Raw genomic sequence first — 20,195 nt, 5'->3', positions numbered from 1 at the left:
GATCGGTTTGATCACGAATATGCACCTACAAGGAAGGCGGTAACCCCTCGTAGTCCCGTGGGTTCTCGGCCACTAGGCCATTGGCTTCCTCGTGGAGGCCGAGCCACGTCACGTGCGCAAACTCCCGTTTGTTCTTGGTCTGCTCCACAATAGGGTCTATGGCGCGGTCGATCACGAGAAGGGCAATGGCATCATACCCACCAGCACCTGGTACCACGCCACCAAAACACCCGGGTAAGAGCCGACACTCGTCAAGGAGAAGCGTTTGTGACATCGGCTCGATGTCGGCGCCCGTGTATGCCGTCAACAGCTTCATGTGTTCGCGGATCATTTTAATCGACTCCATGAGCTCGTAGAAGTACCGGTATGGCACCTCCTCTTCTATACGGCGGTCCGGGTGGTCTTCCAAGTAGTCGTCCAAGGTAGCGACAGAATGGCTTGCGAAAAAGTCGATTCCTTCCATGTACGAGCTCAAATCGCTCATAGAGAGGTCGCGGAGCCGGGAAAGCGCTGCGATGAACTGACGATTAGCGGTGTTCAAGTCTGCGTACACCTTTGCACTTTGTTCTGGGTGGTCTTTTCTCCACTGCAACACCTTCGACACCATCCGCGGAGTCTCCAGCCCCCCGGCAACATCACCCATCAACAATCGGACGTGGGGTGGTAACGTACACGGATTATGGGTGAAGTCCCACTCGGAGTCGACGAGGGGGACCAAGCCTGTAGCGGCTTCTCCTTGAACGTGGGGGGCAATAAGCCCAGGAACAAACCGCTGGTACTGTATCGACCCGTAGACGGCGGTGGCCACGTCGAACCCCGACCCAATCTTGCCCTGGGCCCGACAGTGAGCGATTTGGGCTAGATTATGAATAATATTAGTGTTATTGGCACTAGCAGGGCCAAGCTGCGACATGATGGCCGCCATTACCACTGTTGTCAAACATGCCAGCGACCCGAGCCCCGTCTTGGCCACGTCGGCAATTGGTTTTTGATGGTATAAAAACCGTTTGGTGCCATTTGTGGACCCATGAACCACTGTTTCCTGTTGACTGTGAAACCCAGCATCGGAGAAGATGGTGATGTCCACATCGAACGGGTGGGATGGCTGGGTGTATTTCATGGCCATTTCCACCGCTGCCGCGAGGAACGGGTTGTTGTTATCGTTGATTTCAGTGATGTCTTGGTCGATGTGATAGATCCATTTTCCGCCAAATTGTGGTGAACTCACAGATATCCGCCGATAGGCCACATCACGGTTGCAACGAACCACCGAGTGCATTCGCGCCGAAAGCGCCGTCACATATGAGAGGTACACTGGGTCGAGCACCAAGTACCCGCCAGCAATCAATGCTTTTCCTGGTGAACTGAAGGCAGAGACCATTGATGGGTCCAGAAAATTCGCGCGCGAGTTTGCAAACACATGTAACCAATGGTGGTAGTAGGACTAGAACAGCTCAAACAGCTTCAGCATACCAAGACCATTGGCATCATCGGTCTAGGAGACATGGGTGCAATGTACGCCCGGAGGTTCAGCGACGCCGGCTGGACCGTCGTGGGGTGTGACCAAGAAGATGCGTATGAGTCAGTTAAACACAAGTTTGCCAACCACAAGTTTGAAGTGGTGAAGAACGGCCACTACGTGTCACGGGTCAGCGACTATGTGATTTACAGTGTGGAGGCCAAGGCCATCGGCAAGGTGATTGCCACGTACGCCCCGTCGTCCAAGTATGGTGCCATTATTGGTGGACAGACTTCTTGTAAGGAGCCAGAGGTGGAGGCATTCGAACAGTATTGTCCCTCAGATATTAAGATCATCACTGTCCACTCCCTACATGGCCCCAACGTCAACCCTGTAGGGCAGCCATTGGTGTTGATTAAGCACCGGGCCAACGACGATGACTTTGACTTCGTGGAGTCACTAATGTCTTGTTTGAAGTCCAAGCACGTCTACTTGACCGCCAAACAGCACGACCAGATTACCGCCGACACTCAGGCGGTTACACACGCAGCCTTCTTGTCGATGGGCTCCGCCTGGCGGTCGACTCACCAGTATCCGTGGGAAACCCCCCGGTGGTCAGGAGGTATCGAGAACGCCAAAATGAACATCTCCATGCGAATCTTCTCCAACAAATGGCACGTCTACGCAGGGTTGGCCATCACCAACCCGTCCGCACACACACAGATTCTTCAGTACTCCAAATCTGCGCTGGAGCTCTTTTCGTTGATGATTCAGGGAAAAAGGGAAGACCTACGGGCCCGTTTGCTTAAGGCCAGAAGCCTCTTCAAGCATATAAATGAAAATGAGCTTCTCCTTGACGACAATCTCCTTGAAAAGTACTCATTGAGCCAAGTGCCACCGGGTGGCCGGCAGCCCAACTCACATTTGTCATTGTTGGCTATAGCAGATACGTGGATCTCGCTTGGGGTGGTTCCATACGATCATATCATCTGCTCCACCCCGTTGTTCCGGATCTTTTTGGGGGTCACGGAGTACCTTTTCTGTACGCCCGGGCTCCTTGAGGAGTCAATCGAGGTGGCATGTTCGGATCCTACGTTTCGAACCGATGATTTGGAGTTTGTGATAGCTGCCCGGCAGTGGTCCGATTTGGTGACTCATGGTAATTACGACCTTTATCGAACCAAGTTTGAGGACGTGCAACAGTTCTTCTCACCGATGCTCAAGGAAGCCAACTCGGTGGGAAACGAGATGATCAAGATTATTTTGGCCCGTGTGCACGAGAGCGATGAGCGAGCCAAAGCGAACCACCACTCATAAATGGCTTGGTGCATTAAATATATACATACATATTCATCATTTACAATGACACGAGCTACTATAGCAGTCACCGTTACAACTGCTCTTCCTTGATCACGTCCATCAACCAATCCAACCCTTCGGTCAAACCTTCTCCCTTCAAGGCACTAGAAGCAACTATACTCCAGCTTCGATCCTTTAACTCCGTTAAGTTCAACGCCTGCGACACCTCGGCAGCCGTCATTGCCCCCGGCTGATCCTGCTTGTTGGCAAACACCAACAAGGCGCTGTCCAAAAGCTCTTCTTCTTTTAGCATCAAATGCAACTCTTTACTAGCAATGTCAATTCTATCTTTGTCAGTGGAATCCACCACAAAAATCACCGCCGCCGTGTTGTTGTAATAGCATCTCCAATAAGGTCTGATCGACGTCTGTCCACCTAAGTCCCATATGTTCAACGTCAAGTTTTTGTACTTTAAAGTTTCCACATTGAAGCCGATGGTGGGTTTGGTGGTCACCACTTCCCCCATTTGGAGCCGGTACAAAATGGTGGTCTTTCCAGCCCCATCCAATCCCAAAATAAGGATTCGGATCTCTTTCTGGGTCCCCCATACTTTGCCAAAGATATTGGCAAAACTGAAAGTTTGTCCCATATTGTGATAAATTAATGAAGCGTCAAACGGTACCGAAAAAAAAAAATATGGTTGTGCTTGGGTATGCTATTAAAAGGATAACAACGGTCAAAGGTTTTGGGTGCTGAATCACTCGCTCTTGGTGTGCAAAATAACTTCTACCCGAAGATATGTGTGTTTGTAATCGGTCAAAATTCTTGGTTGCCCACCTTTGAGACCGCGCGGTGCGGAAACTTTAACTGACTAAACTGAAAAGGATGGACGAACCAAGAGGAATTTTAAGAAATAAGGCCGAGGTCGAGCCCAAACACACTTCAAGTGACAAGTTGGATCGCCAAGAGGTCATAAGGAACACACGGTTGAACTCCAATTTGGCCCAGAACCTGAACTCCAAAGGTGACTTGATACGCAATAAGATCGCTGTTGCAAAGAAGCAACAACTGGATCAAGGTAAAAAGACATATCCCGATCACTTGAAGTGGGACGAGGTGAATTTGTACCAGACTGAGCAAGAGAAGGCTGCCACCATGAAGATAGATGAGCCCAAGACTCCGTATGAGCGAGGATTTGATCCTACGGGGGAATACTATCAAGACGATGATGAAGAGGAAATCCCTGGGTTTGAATTGGGCGAATCGGCGGAACACGATACCCACAAGGTACAATCTCTTGGAGGTGGGGAGATTCTCCAGGACCAAAATGCCCAGCAAGACGAACCAGAGCCAGAAAAGCCATTAACAGCGAAGGAGAAACATCAGAAGTTTGAGGAGATGAGAAAGCAGCACTACCATTTGAAAGGATCGGTCTTGGGTAAGAAGATTGAAGTATCAGATGACGAAGAGTAAGAACGTACGTTTGTGGAGAAACCCGGGAATGTGAAGATTCGCATTAATAACTTGTATAGTATATTGGTTGTATAGAGTTATGAAAACTTACGAGAAGTACTTCAAGAAGGACTTGTCCAACTTACCGGCACCAGCTAATTCATCGGCAGCGGCAGAAATAGCACTCTTGACACCAGCAGCATCCACACCGGTGACTTTAGCAGCTACATCAGCCAATTGAACATCGTCCAACTTGTCGACAATCAAATCCAAGTCAGCATCAACATCACTAGCTTTACCGGCATCACCAAAGTAATCGGCATCTTTACCACAACCTCTAATGGATCTCTTTTGCTTCTTTTTGGCGTTTTTGGCGGCTTCTTTGGCCTTTTTACCAGTAAGCTTAGCAGAAGCAGCCTCTTCAGCAGCCTTTTTAGCAGCTTCTTCTTCAGCAGCCTTTTTGGCAGCAGCCTCTTCAGCAGCCTTTCTACTACCGGCTTCCTTCTCCCACTTCTTTCTTTCCTTCTCCTTCTTTGCCTCATCCTTGAACATCTTGATTCTTGGATCTTCCGAATACGCTCTTTCGATCAAGGCAATGACCCTCTTATTGTCTTCCTGCTTCAACTTCTTTCTGTTGGAGACGTTCTTACGCTCAATGTAACGCTTGTGGTCTCTGTTGGCGGTGTCATCAGGAACATCATCGTCCTTGAATTCAAAGGTTTTCCAGGAGTCAAATTTACCCCAGAATCCATAGAATCCTTCAACTTCTTCCTTGGTAGAGTCCATGGTGCCCAATGAAGGCACAGGCTGTGTCTTGGAAAATCTCCCCTCGGCCTCGAAAACAGGCGCCCAGGCATCAATAAAGTCGTATTGGCTCTTTGGCGAAGGTGGCTTGACATCAGCGTTCTCGTCCACAGAGTCGAATTGTCTTCTCTTGACTGGATCCAACATCACCTCAAACGCCTTCTGGATGATCTTGAAGAAACCATCCTGGTCCAAGCCTCCTGAAGCAGACTTCTTGTCTGGGTGGTGTTTTAAAACCAGCTTTCTGTGGGCTCTTCTGATCTGGTCTTCGGTGGCTCTCCATCTTAACTTGGACAATCCCAACACTGCGTACAAGTCGGCAGTTTTCCAGTCTCTGGGGTCGTGTTCCAACAACTCTTCATCTTGATCCTCGTCACCGATGTCATCGTCGACGTTTTCTTCGACGGCAGTGACGTTGTTTTCAGCTTCCAACTTCTCGTACTCAGACCAGGTGTGACCTCTCAAGGTTCTGGTGGCGTGGGAGAGGAAGTAGCGGCCGACGGGCTCGATGGGACGACGCACGGGCGTGGTAACCTTGGCCTTGACGACGGGGCCTTCAGCACCGGTGGGTAAACTAGGTAAAACAATGGACATAGTATAGTTGAAAATTTTTTGAGATGCGAATTGTGCTATTTGGTGAGAAAGTTGGACCACCTGCTGGTGATGCCTATTTATAATATACATTTTATTTTAGTCCTTGACCACGGCCATGTCCAAGACTTCGATTGTGCCTTCTCCCCTCTTGATTTTGGCATTTTCACCTTGTAAAACATCCACAATGGCCCGGTAATTTGTAGGATCGATGATGCTTATCACCTCAAACACCTTATCAGTCTGATGTTCATCCTCAATGGCATCCAACATCGGCTTGATGTACCTATCGTACACCTGGTCCTTCACACGGTTTACTAAAATCACCTTCACCTTCATCTGTGCCCGTACAATGGGAAAAAGTTGTTTGGCCACAAGCAACTTAATGGCTTCAAGTGCCTGTAACTTGGCCGATTTGCTTGGATTCAAGTGGAATTTCAACTGGTTCAATGCCTTTTGGATCATGCTGGGAGGGTACCGCCTTTTGGACTTGGGGTTGATGCATTTAGTGGAGATGATGTTCAAAAATTCGTTTTGTTTCTGGCGCAAATTGGCACTACGTTCTTTTTCGTTCAACTGGATCTCACCTTTGTCCAAGATCTCGGCAATGATGGCATCTTGGTTGGTGGTGCCGAAGCCGGTCAAGAGATCCTCGTTGTTGGCGGCCTGGCCCTTGGAAACATTTATAAATACTTGGGGTATCTGAAGCACCTCATCCAAGTCTTTTTCAACTCGCAGCCGCCAGTCCTGAACCTTGTTCTGGTAGCAGGCGATTTCAAACCGCTTCTTGCCCTTTCGCATGCGGACCATCGACACGTTGGTAAGTTTGATCTGGGTGCCTGGTTGATTAATTACAGCCATGGCAAAGGTGTATTTGGTTAGAAATGTGAGAATAGTGCGATGAAAAAAAATCGTCTACGGGTGTATTCTTAAAGATGCATTAAATATAGTCTATTCAACATGAGGATGGGTTTAGTCGTCGTCCTCATCCTCGTCGCCGCCTTCGAGGAATTTGCCCTTGACGTCTTTCCACAACTTACCTTTGTTGTGGTTGTCGTACCAGGTGTTAATGGCTTTGTCGAAGAAGCCTTCGAACGCAAAGGCACCGCCGAAGACGGTGGCCACGTAGACCGAGTTTCTTTGGAATAAGGCGGATAACTAGGGGTGTTAGTAGGAGGTGGTGGAGGTGTGAGGAGGAGCTGGAACTGAAGTTAGAGTGGGTGAGGTGGAACTGCAACTGCAACTGCAACTGCAACTGCAACTGCAACTGCAACTGCAACTGGAGCTCGAACTGGAACTGGAGCTCGAACTGGAACTGGAGCTCGAACTGGAACTGGAGCTCGAACTGGAACTGGAGCTCGAACTGGAACTGGGAACAGTAGAGCAGGTAACGAACTTGAAGAATTCACTGGCACTTTGCTGCAGAAATGTCACTGGTGCCACTGCACAGATGGTATTCATTTATCGCAGTCGGCACAAATATAATACGCCCATCGAATGCAAAGACTCGCTCTCTCCATCTTCCAGCATGCTGCTCACTTCACGACAGATAAACAGGTCAACAAACATACCATATTGATCAAACTTGGGTAGCTAAACTATTGTGCAAATAAATTTTTGTTGATTACTTAAAGTCGCACGGTATTTTGATGCGACTTGATTGGTTCTTCGCGCACTCCACAAGAATCACATAAAAAACGAAGGTTGATACGTTTGGAGTGATAAGGTCAATTTACCAGCCTACCAGGTTACCATTCTACCATTCTACCAGCCTTTTATATATTCTACTCTAAAATCGCTAGTCTCATTGCTTCTCAACTGTTCACTTCTCCTCCAACTTCGTCTCCTCCAACTTGGCAGCCACCTCACCCACTCCCGGATATCTCGAGCCTTTGTTCTTCACCTTCTTTTCCTTCTTCTGCTTGGGCTGGGCCACTGGGTAACCCTTCGCTTCCACATCACGGAACTCTGCATTAGCCTCATATTCATCTCTGATGGGACTCACCAACCCGATGAGCTGCACCGTCACTCCCGCCTTCAAGTCCACTGGGGACAATTTCTCGGCCGCAAAGTCCTTCTTCAAGTCCTCCACCGAAGTGTAAGTGATGTCCCCACCATACTGTTCAGGCCGGCTAATAGGGAAATTAAAGTATCCCCACTGTTCAGCCTTCAACTCCTGGATGGGTTGAATGATGTTTTCCACCAACGAAATCACCCCGTTATCATTCACATCCCCTGGTGCACAGTAAGCACTAGCAATTTTCTTTTTGATGTTCTTGTCGGTTTCGATGATATCGATTTTTGAGTTGGGATCAGAAGCACTCATTTTACCTCCTTGACCCAACCCTGGTACCATGCGGTTCATCAAGTGACCTCTCTTCTTGTAGCCCAAGCTTGGAAGGTTTTCTTCCGCCAACACAAAGATCTTTCTCTGGTCCACTCCGCCAAACTGCGCATCCACATCCAAAAACTCTTCGTCCAAAGCTTGCATCAATGGGTAAATCAACCCGGACAATAAGGGGTTGGTCACCTGCTTGACGACGTCGGCCCCTGCTCTCTTGGCGTCATTCAGCCCCACGATGTTGGCCATTCTAAACAAGTCCATGGTATATTCTTGTTTCAACTGGTAAGTTGACCCGAGCACAAAGTGCAACTGCTCGACCGGGACCTTAATGGACTTCAAAATGGCCTTGACGATAAATTCGTAGTACTTGGCTCTGTGGCCCACCACCTCCAATGGAGCCTTCATGTTATCCAAGTAGGCGTGCAAGTCTGCCAACAACACGGTGACTTTACATCCAGCTTTTAACAAATGTGCCAACTTGATCATGGGAACAAAGTACCCGCAGTGGGGTTTACCAGTGGGGGCCGAGCCCCAGTAGACCTTCAACGGACGGTTTTCGTTCTCTAGCACATTCTTGATGATGTCTGCGTTCAACACCTCCTGGAGGCCTTTGGTGATCAAATCGTACTTCTCTTGTGGTGTCTTTGCTTCCATTGTGCACTGAGTCAGACTGGAAAAATTTTGGCCTGCCTAAAGGCGCGCGCGAAGTTCCAGAAAACTCCATATCCAAATCCCACCATTACCTCATACGGATCCAATTGCCTTCAATTGCTTGACCATGAAACAAGACTCCCTTAGGCGCTTCGTGGTGGAACTCCCGAGCCTCTTGGACTTCGACCGCGTGGACGACATCAAGACAAACGTTTTTAGGGCCCTTTACTATGCCATTTCCAATGATGGCCACTACTTGGACCAGTTATTCCCAAATATCTCCCATGTGGAACTCATGGATTTGCTAGAAAAAGAGTATCCTATTCATCCCAAAGGCACTTCCGAGTTCTTTTCTGGCGTCGACCAGGAGCACCAGCCGTATAGCCATTCCAAAGGTTCCGCTTGTGCAAGGCCTTTTGAAGATGGTGAACCGGTTTACCGGTGTGAACTGTGTGGATTTGATTCTAGCTGTGTACTATGTGTTCACTGCTTCAACGAAGACGACCATGTTGGCCACAACGTGCAAATGTACATTGCTAGCGATAATAATGGGATCTGTGATTGTGGTGACCCAGAAGCGTTCCCCAGCACTTTGAGATGCAAATCCCAGCGCTTTGAAGAGGCGATTCTCCCGTTGAGTGACGATTTCCAGGAGGCCGTGGGTGACACCTTGACGGTGGTGCTCGACTATATTCTTGACGTGACAAACTTCTCTATCACGATGTTGCCGTTTATTCACGACAACATTAATAAGCGACACAGCATTTTGACGTCGGAGACATTATCGCACCGGTCGTCGTTACCGGCTGCCAAGTACGGCGTAGAGGACAAGAACAGCAAGCAGTGGTACTTGGTATTGTGGAACGATGAGTACCATGATTTTAACCAGGCTAATAATGGCATCATGTCTGCCACTGGCTACGACCAACAAAAGGCATACCAGCTCGCCAAGCTCGTGAACCAGGACGGGCGGTGCGTTCTCAAGAAGGCTTCGGATCCTACCGACCTACTTGAGTCGATGGATAAGGTTGAAGCTGGTGGTTTGGTGGCAAGTATCATTAGTGCTAGGGACTTCATGAGAGAGGAAATCATTTATTATATGTTTGAATGGCTCCACGAGGTGTTGAACTTCAACTCATTTGCCAGGTTCAGAGAATGTGCCAAGTCGACAATTGCCAGTTTGCTTTTGGAACCTGACTATAAGTTTGCCGAAACGTTACCTACAACTTTGATTGAAGAGCTTTCGATTGACGTCCCAAGAAGATGCTACGAGAATGGTCTTTTATATGAGGGTCAGATTGTCAATTACGGTCATACCACCCTCAAGTCCGATTTCTCCATCAAAGACCTTTCCAAACCCGTATACCAGGTGCTTGATCCTAGCCCTGATTCTTTATACAATTCTAGGGCCCAGCACTTACTACTTTTCTCTCACCGATTCAAGACCTCCATCAGAAAGAGGTTTCAGGACATCATCGTCCCTCCCATAGTAACAGCAATTGTTCTGAAGACGGTGTTTTGCAAGCAGTACATTCAGTTATACCCTCAGTTATTGACTTGTTTGGCATTTTCTGATAGAGAAGAGCACTTGAACATTTGTTCGCATCTCAGCAGCCAGTTGTTAACATTCCCAACTTCTTGTCAAAACATGTTGCAATCTGATCAGGTCGGTAACATCGTGGGTCCGTTGGCACAAATTATCGAAGAGCAAGCTTCCATTTGGAACTACGAGTCTGGATACCCCAATTTCTATGAACCTACTACTACTGATAAAAGCAAGAGCAGATCTCTTTATGAAGCCATTTCCAGAGGATTACATGATGTTGGTTATGTAGTGGACGAAACCTTGGCTCCAAAACACTTCCACCGGTTGTTAAAAAGACAGAATCTTGTTCCATTATTGTTGTTACTTCGTAACTTTCAAGGGTTTTGGACCATAGAAAGAAAGTATGGTGAACATGTTGAGCGAGAGATCTTGGATTTTGTGGTTCACTTGCAGTATTCCATTCCAGTACTTAAATTTGCTAAGTTAGTGGCTGAGGCCCCGGTGAAAGACCAGGATTTAATATTGTCAGTTGCCGAATTGGTAACCAACTTCTTGTTCTTGAGAAAAATTGACCAGAAAGCTTTGGGAATAGCCGACTTCAAAGTAAGCAAAGAAGCGGTTTCATTCGTTCATCCACTTAATTCGTTCTTGTCATTCTTCTTCCAAAGCCATGATACTGAAGTGTTTATTGACTTCTGGAAGAACCTTAGTCGTCCTTTTATGTCCATTGCCGATATTTCCTTGAGAAGTATAGTTTTAGGGTCTCAAGTCAAGGTAGGATTTTGGATCAGAAATGGAATTTCTGTTTCAAGGCAAGCCTCATTGTATATCGACAGTGTAATGGCTGACTGTGCTTACTTTAGAGACATCCATTTGAATCAAATTGCAGCTGTTATAGACGATGAAGGCTCTACCTTGTATAATTTTTTGGACAGATGGGAACTTTTCTCTTGGTTTGTGGGTGATGTTGGATTTAACGAGACTGTCTATGAAGATAGATTCAGTGCCATTGTGGAAAAGTTTGTCATATTTCTCTACAATTTAATCGTTGACAGGACTCCATTCTTGAACTTAACCAGAAACCAAAGAACTGAACGCACGGTAAAGAGAATGATGTGCTATTCTTTGAGTGAGGCCCCTAAGTCGTATTCTAAGATCAAAGAGCGTATTGATCCAGAGATTAACTCTCATAAGAACTTTGATGAATGGCTTGAAGAATGTGCCGAGTACCAGTCCCCAAGCAGTTTGGTTGACTCGGGAATGTACCGTTTAAAACCAGAGTTGTACTTGACCTTGGATCCTTATAGTGTTTACTTGGATTCGAGTAGATCACAAGAGGTTTCGGATATCATTCTCAAAATAATTGCTAAGTCTCCCGAAATCATGGAAAGAAATGTTATCAAACCAAACATTATATACTCAGGAAACCATTACGTTGATGATCGTATTGCAAGATTTACCAAAACCAACTACTTTGCAAAATTGGTCTACAAGCTTTTGAAGGTTGCAATTGAGAATAAAGATGAAACTTACTTGGCACCCTTGCTTCACTTATTTCATGCCGTGTTGTTAGATGGTGAACATGAAGATTCTCAAAGTGGAGTCGTTGACTGCTTTGTAGATATTCCAATTGGTGATTTGTTGATGTCTATTACTGAATCAACTTTGTCCAAGCATTTGGTTGCGAAAGCAGATTACTTATTAAACATGCTTATAACAAAGGATCAAAGGGTAGTAGACTCCTTGGTGAATTGCTTTGGCAAAGAGCATATTGATAATTATATCAAGAAGAAATCAGGAAGCATCGAATCTGTCAAAAATAAGAGTAAAAGATTAGCTTCCCAAAGAGCTGCCAAAGTAATGAAAAAGTTTGCGATGCAAAGAAAGAAATTCCTTGATCAAAACTCAGATTTGAACTTTGAGAACTTAAAACCAGAACCAGAAACAAATATTGAATTAAGAAATTGTGTGTTATGTGGTGATCGTGAGTCGACGGATGAAATCTTTGGTATCTTAGGTAACACTCTTAACTCATCTATTTTGTGGAAGATACCTCCTGATGACCCTACTGCTATCAAGGCAGCATTCACAAGGTATGATGATGCAGATAAATCTGATGATGCTGTTTATGGAACGGGATTCAGATACCCAAAAGGACCTCTTTCCCCTGGTAATCCAAGTGAGTACAGAACTTTGAATAGTAAGAAGTACGATGCTTTTGTTGCTTCAAGTTGCAGCCACGGGATGCATTACACTTGTTTTAAACGTTTGAGTGGACGGAGCAGTATATTCCCTTGCCCTTTGTGCCATACCATACAAAACATTTTTATTCCCAGCTTCTTACCTCCTTCACAAAAGTCTGGATTGACCATTGACGAGTTGAACAGTGAACCTATCGTCAACAAATATAACCAGATATTAAATTCCAGCAGTGAGAATAAAAGCAGCCTTCTTATCGAGAGATTTTTTAATGAGAAGTTCACAGAACTGTCTTACTTGGCCCTCAGAAGAAATCTTGAAGCATTTTCAGAGGATTTCAACCTCAAATTGAAGAAGGGCAATTTCTTGGCCGGCCTGAATCAGAAAATCGAGTACATCAACACCCTTTGCAAACTTTCAACCTTGGTAGCAGATACCATCAGAATGAACGAAATAACAACCCGATTGAATGGCAAAGAAGGATATGCCAATTTTGTTGAAGCTATTCCTGCTACAACGAAGACATTGCTCAAATCTTTGATTCAGTGTAGAGCTTTGTTGTACGAGCTTCGTGAAATGCCAAATTTGTTGGGTAGCAGCTCTGACTTACAACAGTGCATCGAGAAGTTCTGGTCCTCAGAATACTTGATAGACGGTGTCTTCAATGAAGTGGTAATGTTGTTTTTCCAAACAGATGAATCCTTCAGGACTTTAGCATATGTTGGGTTCATCAAGATGTTCACTCTTTGTTTCTATTCCGTTGCCTTAAGATGCAAGAGTCTGTTCTTTTTGAACCAAATCAAAGAGATTTCTCGCATTAGTCTTGATGACGATCTTGTACGTGGTTTGGATGTGATATTCGATCGTGGCAGGTCTTTGGTAATTGAGTACGCTGTGGAAGAGAAGAAGGCTGATTTTTTAACATCCATATACCATGCAGTTGAGAAGTGTATGGTTCCATTTTTGAAGCAGTTGATAATCTTTAAAGATGTGTTGACTTCCACCAATGAAGGAGACAACAACCACATTAGTATACCTGATATTCAGGACCTCCCAGGTGAAATAAGGGCCCAAGGACGCCTTGATTGCGTCGATGCCTTGTGTCAAAATCTACAACTTCCGACCTTGAAAGAACTTGTAGGCCTCATCTCCAAAGATGAAGGCTTCGAGTTTAAAACTTTTGATGTGATCCTCAATGCCAAAATTCCAAAATACTTTGAATCAGGCGTATTGACTCTTGATTTCCCGGGAACAGTTAAGTTGATCGACTTACCTAAAGACTACATTTCATGTATTCTTAACCACAATAAGAAAGGAAGAAGTGGCACGTACGATAACTATATCTGTCTCCATTGTGGGGCTCAACTTTCTACTAACAGGTACTATAAACACACTAGGAAATGCTCCAGTAGCACCTGTGTGTTTTTCCATCCTTCTAAGAACAATATCAGAGTTGTGACCCATGTTGGAGGCGGGCAAGTGACATTATTGATGCCTGGACCGTATCTTACCGCTCATGGTGAAGTCAAAAACCCTGTAAGTACCGAAAAAGCCACTCTTAATCAGTTTCGATATAATGAGTTGAATAAACTGTGGTTGAACCAAGGTCTCTACAGCTTTGTGACCAGAACTTTATACGGTTCAAGGCAAACCAATGTCGAAGGTGTTTTTGTGCCTCCAACTACTGGTGTGAATAATTTGAATTTTGCAAACGCAGAAACAAATCTTGATGAGGAAAGCAGCGAAGACGAATACGAAGATTTCTTTGCTCCTTTCGCTTGGTAGTTTTATGACTAGATAATTTTATGACTATTTTAATGAAATATATGCACACGATTTGATTGTAAAACTATAAAGTGTTCCATCCTCCAGCATCAATGACATGATCAAGTTTTCTCACAATGAGATTAGGAATGTTGTGGTTTAACCAAGCATTTCGGATCAAACCATTGTATCGAGGCTTCATCAAATAAAGAGTATTACTTCTTTTGCTTTCGACAGGAAGCTCGCCGTGCAGATCCAAGTATGGGGCCTCAGTGAAAGAGCCTCCATTCTTGTGCAAGAGAAGAATGGCCTTATCTTTTGGAAGAAGAAATATGCCAATATTATTGGGGCATTCCTTCAAAAGGTGAGCAGAGCATTCTCCTAAAGGAGAACCAATGGCACACCTCTGTACATCAACAACTTGTCCACAAAACAAACAAACTGCTGGGTCCTCAATTGTGGTGTGAGGTTTGTCATACTTGTCAGAATAATAGAATTTGGTGAAGAAAAAGTCCAATCTTTCTGGTAAGTCTATCAACTTGATTTGCCCGGGGTATTCCAAAGAGACATGGTGATCCTCACTCCGACCATTAGTGCCATGGAGATTTTCAAAGAAGGCATTGAATTTCTTCTGCTCAAAAGACCCAGTACTTGACAAGAACTTCAGTAATAGTGTATGAACACTATCGATGCCGGCAACATCGCACAATCGATCTGCTTCCAAGAATATCTCCTCCAGTCCATTGTAATTGCCATCGTCAGCACAACAAACAAACGTGTAAATTGTAGCTCTCCGTATAAATGGTGTACATGCTTTCAAAAGCATTGAATAGAATATGAACCCAAACTTATTATCATTGGCAATCATATCCTCGTCGTCATCAGGAATCAAGTACTTTCTGACCCTTCTGAATACTTGTGCTGCCATATGAGCTTTTTCTTCATCCACTGTTGATATGACAGGAACATCTAAAATGGTATACTCGAGACACTGGTAAAAGTTGTGAGACAAGATATTTTTGGATATCAAATATATGGTTTGTATGACATGGGCCATAAATGTAGCCCGTAAGATCACATTAAACAGAAAGCCCGCTTCAGGAACAGGGAAAGTCTTGACTAACAACTCAAAAAAGTCCTGTTCCAACACTTTTTCAATGAATGACGAATTGGAGTGGAATGAAAGCAAATTGGAGACTAAGCCCACGTAAACGTCGTACTTTCTGGAGTCCTCTTCGGGGAAGTCTCTTGTTTTCATGTACAATGTACTGTTTCTAAACTCTGCAAGTGACCTAAGGTTGATCAATGCATTGTTGGTCAATTGCTTGTGAACAAGTAACCCATTAGAAGACTCACCTCTCAAGGAAATCTCAAAAGACTTGATGGTATTAACTAAGATACTTGGAGCATCTGCTTTGGACGAGTTAGGAAATGAGAAGAAAGTCATCACCAGAGACATGTTGGATAATAGCATATTGAATGTCTGCTTTACCCGGGAATCGTCCGAATTGGTGTCTGTACTGAAGATGTTATCGATTACCTTCTTTGCACTTGGAGATAATGTACTAAATTCTTCAACGCTCTTTCTTGCAGCTTTCATAAACCCTGGGAAATATTGCAGTCTAGATATCTCCATTTGCTTCAAGGAGTCGAACACTGATAAATCACCATTGTCTATTGGTCCTGGTTTCAAGAACTCGGACATCAGTCTCTTGTTGTTGGTCCACAATATCGGTACAAACATGTTGTTGATGGCTTTACACAAAGGACACAAAAACTCTTTGTGGTCTGGATTATCTGGAGAGTTTCTTGTGATCTGGTTTTGCCGATTCCGGTTATTGTTCAAGTAACTCAAGTAACAACTGAAATGCATTCCATGCCCACAGCTCAGAGATACCAACTTGCTATCAACATGTTCACGCAGAGCAAACCCTGGACCCAAAACATTGTCCTCTTTGATCTTATCCATGTAGGACATCCAGTTGCTGGTGAAAATGTTTTCGTTTACTTCCGTTTCATCCTCGTTCAAGTTACAGCCATCTGAGAAGGCTTTAAGAAACCAGTACTTGTCGTCAAACGGAACCGAACGAAATTCTGACGACTTGCTCACATAGGAGATAATTCCAAAAGCGCCTGAATTTTGGGCTGTATCCTGACAAAGAATACAGTGAGGTTCTGGGAAACTCCATCCGATGGTATCTTCTTCTTCGAGTTCTGTATCACTGGTTTCAATATTGCTCATCTTGTTCTTCCTCAAAAACAGAGACTGCTGTTTCTTAAACTTAGCCATAAGCTTTGCTTGTTTTTCCTTTGCCATTCTCTTCTTCACTTCCATTTCACTTTCCTGGCTTTGAACGGGCACACTTTCGTGCAACTTATTGTTATCATAGTCTTCGATCAAGGAGTTCATTAAAGAATCAACATCATACTTTTTGATAAAATTAGTGAAGATGGCTCTAATTTTAGAGTGGTGTTCCTTGTAACAGTCGGTTGACAAAAACTTGTACAAAAAGCTTGCAATAGTATACGAGTTTCCAAAAGGAGCATACACGGAATTTTCAGTTCCTTTGGCAATAACGTCGAAGAAAGAGCCATACTTTTCCACATTAAGGGTACTTTCATAAGAACATATATGGAGAAGATGCAACATCGTTTCCAATAGAGAGTCAGCTTTCTCAATTCCCACAGCCTCCACGTAAAGTAAGTTCGTGATAATGAAGTCTTCAAAATAGCTTGAAATGGAAAAGTTTCCCACGTACTTATACATTCCAAGCTCCAGAGGATCTCTAATGCAAGGTGTAATAGTAGCTTGTGACATCTTGATCTTCTTGGTAGTGCTCACCTTTTCTTTTATTAGCTTGACAGCATCATCTCTGGTGTTAGCAGAATAATTGAAGTAGTACGGATTAACTCTTTCGAAATATTTATCCTTCAATCTGTAAGATCCAACATCCTTACTAGTATTAGGAGGAGTGAAAATAGTCAACTCATGAAGAACAATATCGAACCGTTTGTCAATAACAATGTGGTCGGGGATTTGAGAACAGAGCTTTGTATAGCTCACAGGTTCAAAGCATAGGTTCTGGATGATTTCTGTCTCGATTCTTGTTCTAGCAGTTTGCTTGTCTGGCAAACTACGGAGATAAAGATCTTCCGTCAATAAATGAATGAAAAAGTTCAAACACTCTTCAAGCATATATGACAATGTCTTAGAGTCATATGTTAAAGCGGTTCCATCACCAGCCTCTTCACTCTTGTTGCCTTCTTGTCGAATAGCTAAGGATTCTTTGACCTTATCCATGGGGGTCATTCCTCCCTTGATTTCGTCTTCAGTTAGTTGAGCAATCCAACCGTTCAATAGTTGCCAACGATTGAGTATGGTGAAACAAACCAACTTTGGGGAGTACAAATTGGAAAAAAGTTGGATCATAAAGAGGTCTCTCATGTATCCGCTTTCTCTCAAGCTGGTGTTTTTATACAACTGTAATTGAGATCGGATACCAAAGCCGTTTCTCACCCAAAGCCCAGACTTAATTTGAGACATGAGCACTATAGTCCTTATCGAATACTCAAAAAAGACAGTTGGGCTAATTTGGACATTTTCGGCTTGTGAGAATTGAGAGCATGTAGAGTCAAGAACCTCTCTAACGACCTCAATGCAGTTGAAAGAAGAAGACTCCAATAACCAAGAAGCAAACGAGTGGATGGGATGAAGAAAACTAACTTTCCCACTGTCAATGCTGTAATTTTCAATGCTGGTGTTATCGCTTGTTCCGTCTGCTTTCGGTGGTACCAAACTGACATCAATGGTCTCGTCCGTCAAGCCTGGATACTTATTGACTTCCAAATTAAGAAGGAATGTGAAAACATCTGCAATGGCTCTTTTCGACAACGCTTTGATGGTCTCATCGCTGACATCCTTTAAGTTGTTAAGGGAATGAGCGGTGGACTCTGCAAATTGGTAGATCACCAGCACTGACTGGAAGAACGAACTATATTCGGGGTTTTCAAACTCCACATGGTTCTTACTTTCCCGTTTTAACACCGGTCTTCCTTGGAAAAGAGCCAATATGTCACATGCCATGGCTATCACGTCAGGAGATAGCACTGTAAAAGCATGCCTATTTCTGCTTAGAATGTAGCCTATGTCGAAGAAAATTTGACCCCATCTTCGGTTCCTCAAGCTCTTGAGAGAAATTTGGTGAGTTACCTCGACGTTTTGAGGAGACTTGATTTTATCATCGGTGAAAAACCCGTAGATTGCAGCAAATATCCTTGCCAAGTCCCCATGTTCAACAATGGAAGAGGAGTTGGAAGGGCAAGTGAACAATTGGGTCGACAACGTCGACATTAGACTCAATTCAGGTTCTCTGTCCTTTAATAAAAACATGTCGGTAATAGTAGGATAAATGTCCACGTACTGACAAGCAATAATGTTCTTATACTTCAAGTTGGTGATAAGCGATGTGGAGTACATATCATGCAACAATAGTCTGATCGATCTCCAGAACCGAATATCAAGGTAACAGAAGTACTGGAGCCGGGACCCGATATGATTTTTGTGAAGGTCATAATCGTCAGTATTCAAGTTGTACTCGCATTCTCTGCAGATATTTGGGTCCAACCTCCATTTTTTGGGGACAAACTTCCAATGCAGAGAAGCTGGATTCCTGTCGGACTCCAATCTACTAGACGGGATTTTGGGGATTTGGTTGAAAAAATCAAGGGAACCGGTATTATAAAGCAACCACTGGTGAATCTTTGGATCGTCTCTCAACCCGTTTCTCCACTTTCTGCAAAATGCTTTACAAAAAGTATTTTTGACAGAATTGGAAATCTTGAACATCTCGCTTTCAGTGAGTTCGCTAATCCAGTTGAGAATCTCATCACACATGTCTTCTCTAAAGACGTCTCTCAGGCTTCTTATAGAAGTTGCAATGCCAGTAGCCGCAAGAATCCTTTGTCTTTCCTTCAAAACGTCTACATCCACCGAAGTGACGACCTTTGCCTTTCCAAACTCCTGGGCCTTATCCGTCACCATGATGGCAAACTCTTTGACTTTTCTGCTGGCTAGTCGAACTCTTTGAACCGCTTCTCTATAGTGTCTATTCTGGTCGTTGTATATCATCAAGCAAAACTCTTCACTATTGAGATCGAAAATCTGGGGATCATCGAACCCATACTTAGTCGAGTCCAACTCGCTGTTTGTGGAGTAAAAGTCCACAAAGTCGTTGGTGAGCTCGTTGGCGGGAGTGAACTGGAGGTCGGAATGGGTCATGACATCGATAACGTAGTCAAGAATGGTCTCCATCGTCCGGAGAAACGCCGTCTCCAACTCCACTGGCATGGTACTATTTCGTAGTATATTTGCCTCTCTGTCGTTGGAAGCGTAGGGGCAAGGAAACTCGTTGACCCACGCCTCGGGGTCTCCACAGTCGCACACCCCACCGTTTTCTCTCAACGAAATGGCAATATGGACGTTGTGGTTGGCGTGGGCTTCGGGGACGTAACAGTGCGAGCAGAGCGCACACGTGTCATCGTAGCCACAGGTTAAACACCGGTAAATCGGCTCACCTTTTCTGAAGATACGTGCACACGGCAGACCCGAGTGGAACGCGTGGTGATTATGGGAATTGAACTTTGGGTCCCGCTTGTGGAGACTCGTTTTGTAGTAGACACTGTAGCTGCTGTCGAACTCGTCATGGATCGTTTGTAACATTCCTTCGGCCGTTGGTGCCAGGTGGAGATCTGGAAATGCATTGGGGAAAAACCACGGGAGAAACTTTCCACCACAGGAAATGGCTTGGAAAAGCTGTTTGCGGATGGTCTTGCGGGTATGGTTGGAAAAGTAGAACTGCTGTTCAGCGGGGAGGCGAAAGAGGAACCGCTTGAGCTCGTCAATGTTGTGGCTCGAGTCTTGATAGTGTTCTTCCATGGAGTGATAAGCTTACAAAGATTCGCGAAAAACTGCGAGCGTTGATGGCATTGACTGCAAAATGAGACAGCTATGTGATTATAGTGAAAGTTTAAAACTATATACGTTGTGTTGACGTGTTGTGGAGTTGGGATGTTTTGAAGTGACGCGG

The 20,195-nt window shown here is 44.7% G+C and overlaps 9 protein-coding genes across 9 annotated transcripts; 3 read left to right on the top strand and 6 right to left on the bottom strand. All coding sequences in view use genetic code 12, as the record gives it.

The window, feature by feature from the left end:
- Positions 1 to 25: 25 nt before the first annotated feature.
- ERG8 (phosphomevalonate kinase) lies at positions 26 to 1,381 on the bottom strand (the record flags this gene model as incomplete). Its single annotated transcript, XM_006687169.2, has 1 exon — positions 26 to 1,381. One exon carries the CDS (start codon positions 1,379 to 1,381, stop codon positions 26 to 28), a length of 1,356 nt encoding a protein of 451 aa, XP_006687232.1.
- A 48-nt stretch (positions 1,382 to 1,429) lies between these two features.
- TYR1 (prephenate dehydrogenase (NADP(+))) lies at positions 1,430 to 2,776 on the top strand (the record flags this gene model as incomplete). Its single annotated transcript, XM_006687171.2, has 1 exon — positions 1,430 to 2,776. One exon carries the CDS (start codon positions 1,430 to 1,432, stop codon positions 2,774 to 2,776), a length of 1,347 nt encoding a protein of 448 aa, XP_006687234.1.
- Positions 2,777 to 2,849: 73 nt separating this feature from the next.
- On the bottom strand, positions 2,850 to 3,407 carry ARL1 (Arf GTPase arl1; the record flags this gene model as incomplete). The annotated part of the gene is made up of 1 exon (XM_066158254.1): positions 2,850 to 3,407. One exon carries the CDS (start codon positions 3,405 to 3,407, stop codon positions 2,850 to 2,852), a length of 558 nt encoding a protein of 185 aa, XP_066014351.1.
- A 236-nt stretch (positions 3,408 to 3,643) lies between these two features.
- On the top strand, positions 3,644 to 4,231 carry PSN45_004273 (uncharacterized protein; the record flags this gene model as incomplete). Its single annotated transcript, XM_006687172.1, has 1 exon — positions 3,644 to 4,231. The coding sequence occupies one exon, from the start codon at positions 3,644 to 3,646 to the stop codon at positions 4,229 to 4,231; it is 588 nt and encodes a 195-aa protein (XP_006687235.1).
- An 87-nt stretch (positions 4,232 to 4,318) lies between these two features.
- zuo1 (Zuotin) lies at positions 4,319 to 5,608 on the bottom strand (the record flags this gene model as incomplete). The annotated part of the gene is made up of 1 exon (XM_006687409.1): positions 4,319 to 5,608. The coding sequence occupies one exon, from the start codon at positions 5,606 to 5,608 to the stop codon at positions 4,319 to 4,321; it is 1,290 nt and encodes a 429-aa protein (XP_006687472.1).
- A 96-nt stretch (positions 5,609 to 5,704) lies between these two features.
- Positions 5,705 to 6,466, bottom strand: PSN45_004271 (uncharacterized protein; the record flags this gene model as incomplete). The annotated part of the gene is made up of 1 exon (XM_006687173.2): positions 5,705 to 6,466. One exon carries the CDS (start codon positions 6,464 to 6,466, stop codon positions 5,705 to 5,707), a length of 762 nt encoding a protein of 253 aa, XP_006687236.1.
- Positions 6,467 to 6,577: 111 nt separating this feature from the next.
- Positions 6,578 to 8,603, bottom strand: TYS1 (Tyrosine--tRNA ligase cytoplasmic; the record flags this gene model as incomplete). Its single annotated transcript, XM_066158253.1, has 3 exons — positions 6,578 to 6,763; positions 7,177 to 7,198; positions 7,432 to 8,603. 3 exons carry the CDS (start codon positions 8,601 to 8,603, stop codon positions 6,578 to 6,580), a joined length of 1,380 nt encoding a protein of 459 aa, XP_066014350.1.
- Positions 8,604 to 8,727: 124 nt separating this feature from the next.
- Positions 8,728 to 14,130, top strand: UBR1 (E3 ubiquitin-protein ligase ubr1; the record flags this gene model as incomplete). Its single annotated transcript, XM_006687176.1, has 1 exon — positions 8,728 to 14,130. One exon carries the CDS (start codon positions 8,728 to 8,730, stop codon positions 14,128 to 14,130), a length of 5,403 nt encoding a protein of 1,800 aa, XP_006687239.1.
- Positions 14,131 to 14,194: 64 nt separating this feature from the next.
- On the bottom strand, positions 14,195 to 20,044 carry PSN45_004268 (PRT6_C superfamily protein; the record flags this gene model as incomplete). Its single annotated transcript, XM_066158252.1, has 1 exon — positions 14,195 to 20,044. The coding sequence occupies one exon, from the start codon at positions 20,042 to 20,044 to the stop codon at positions 14,195 to 14,197; it is 5,850 nt and encodes a 1,949-aa protein (XP_066014349.1).
- Between the last annotated feature and the right edge of the window lie 151 nt (positions 20,045 to 20,195).

Source organism: Yamadazyma tenuis, chromosome 6, assembly GCF_029203305.1.
Source record: "Yamadazyma tenuis chromosome 6, complete sequence".
Lineage (NCBI taxonomy): Eukaryota > Fungi > Ascomycota > Pichiomycetes > Serinales > Debaryomycetaceae > Yamadazyma > Yamadazyma tenuis.
This window is presented reverse-complemented; position numbering and strand designations above follow the sequence as displayed.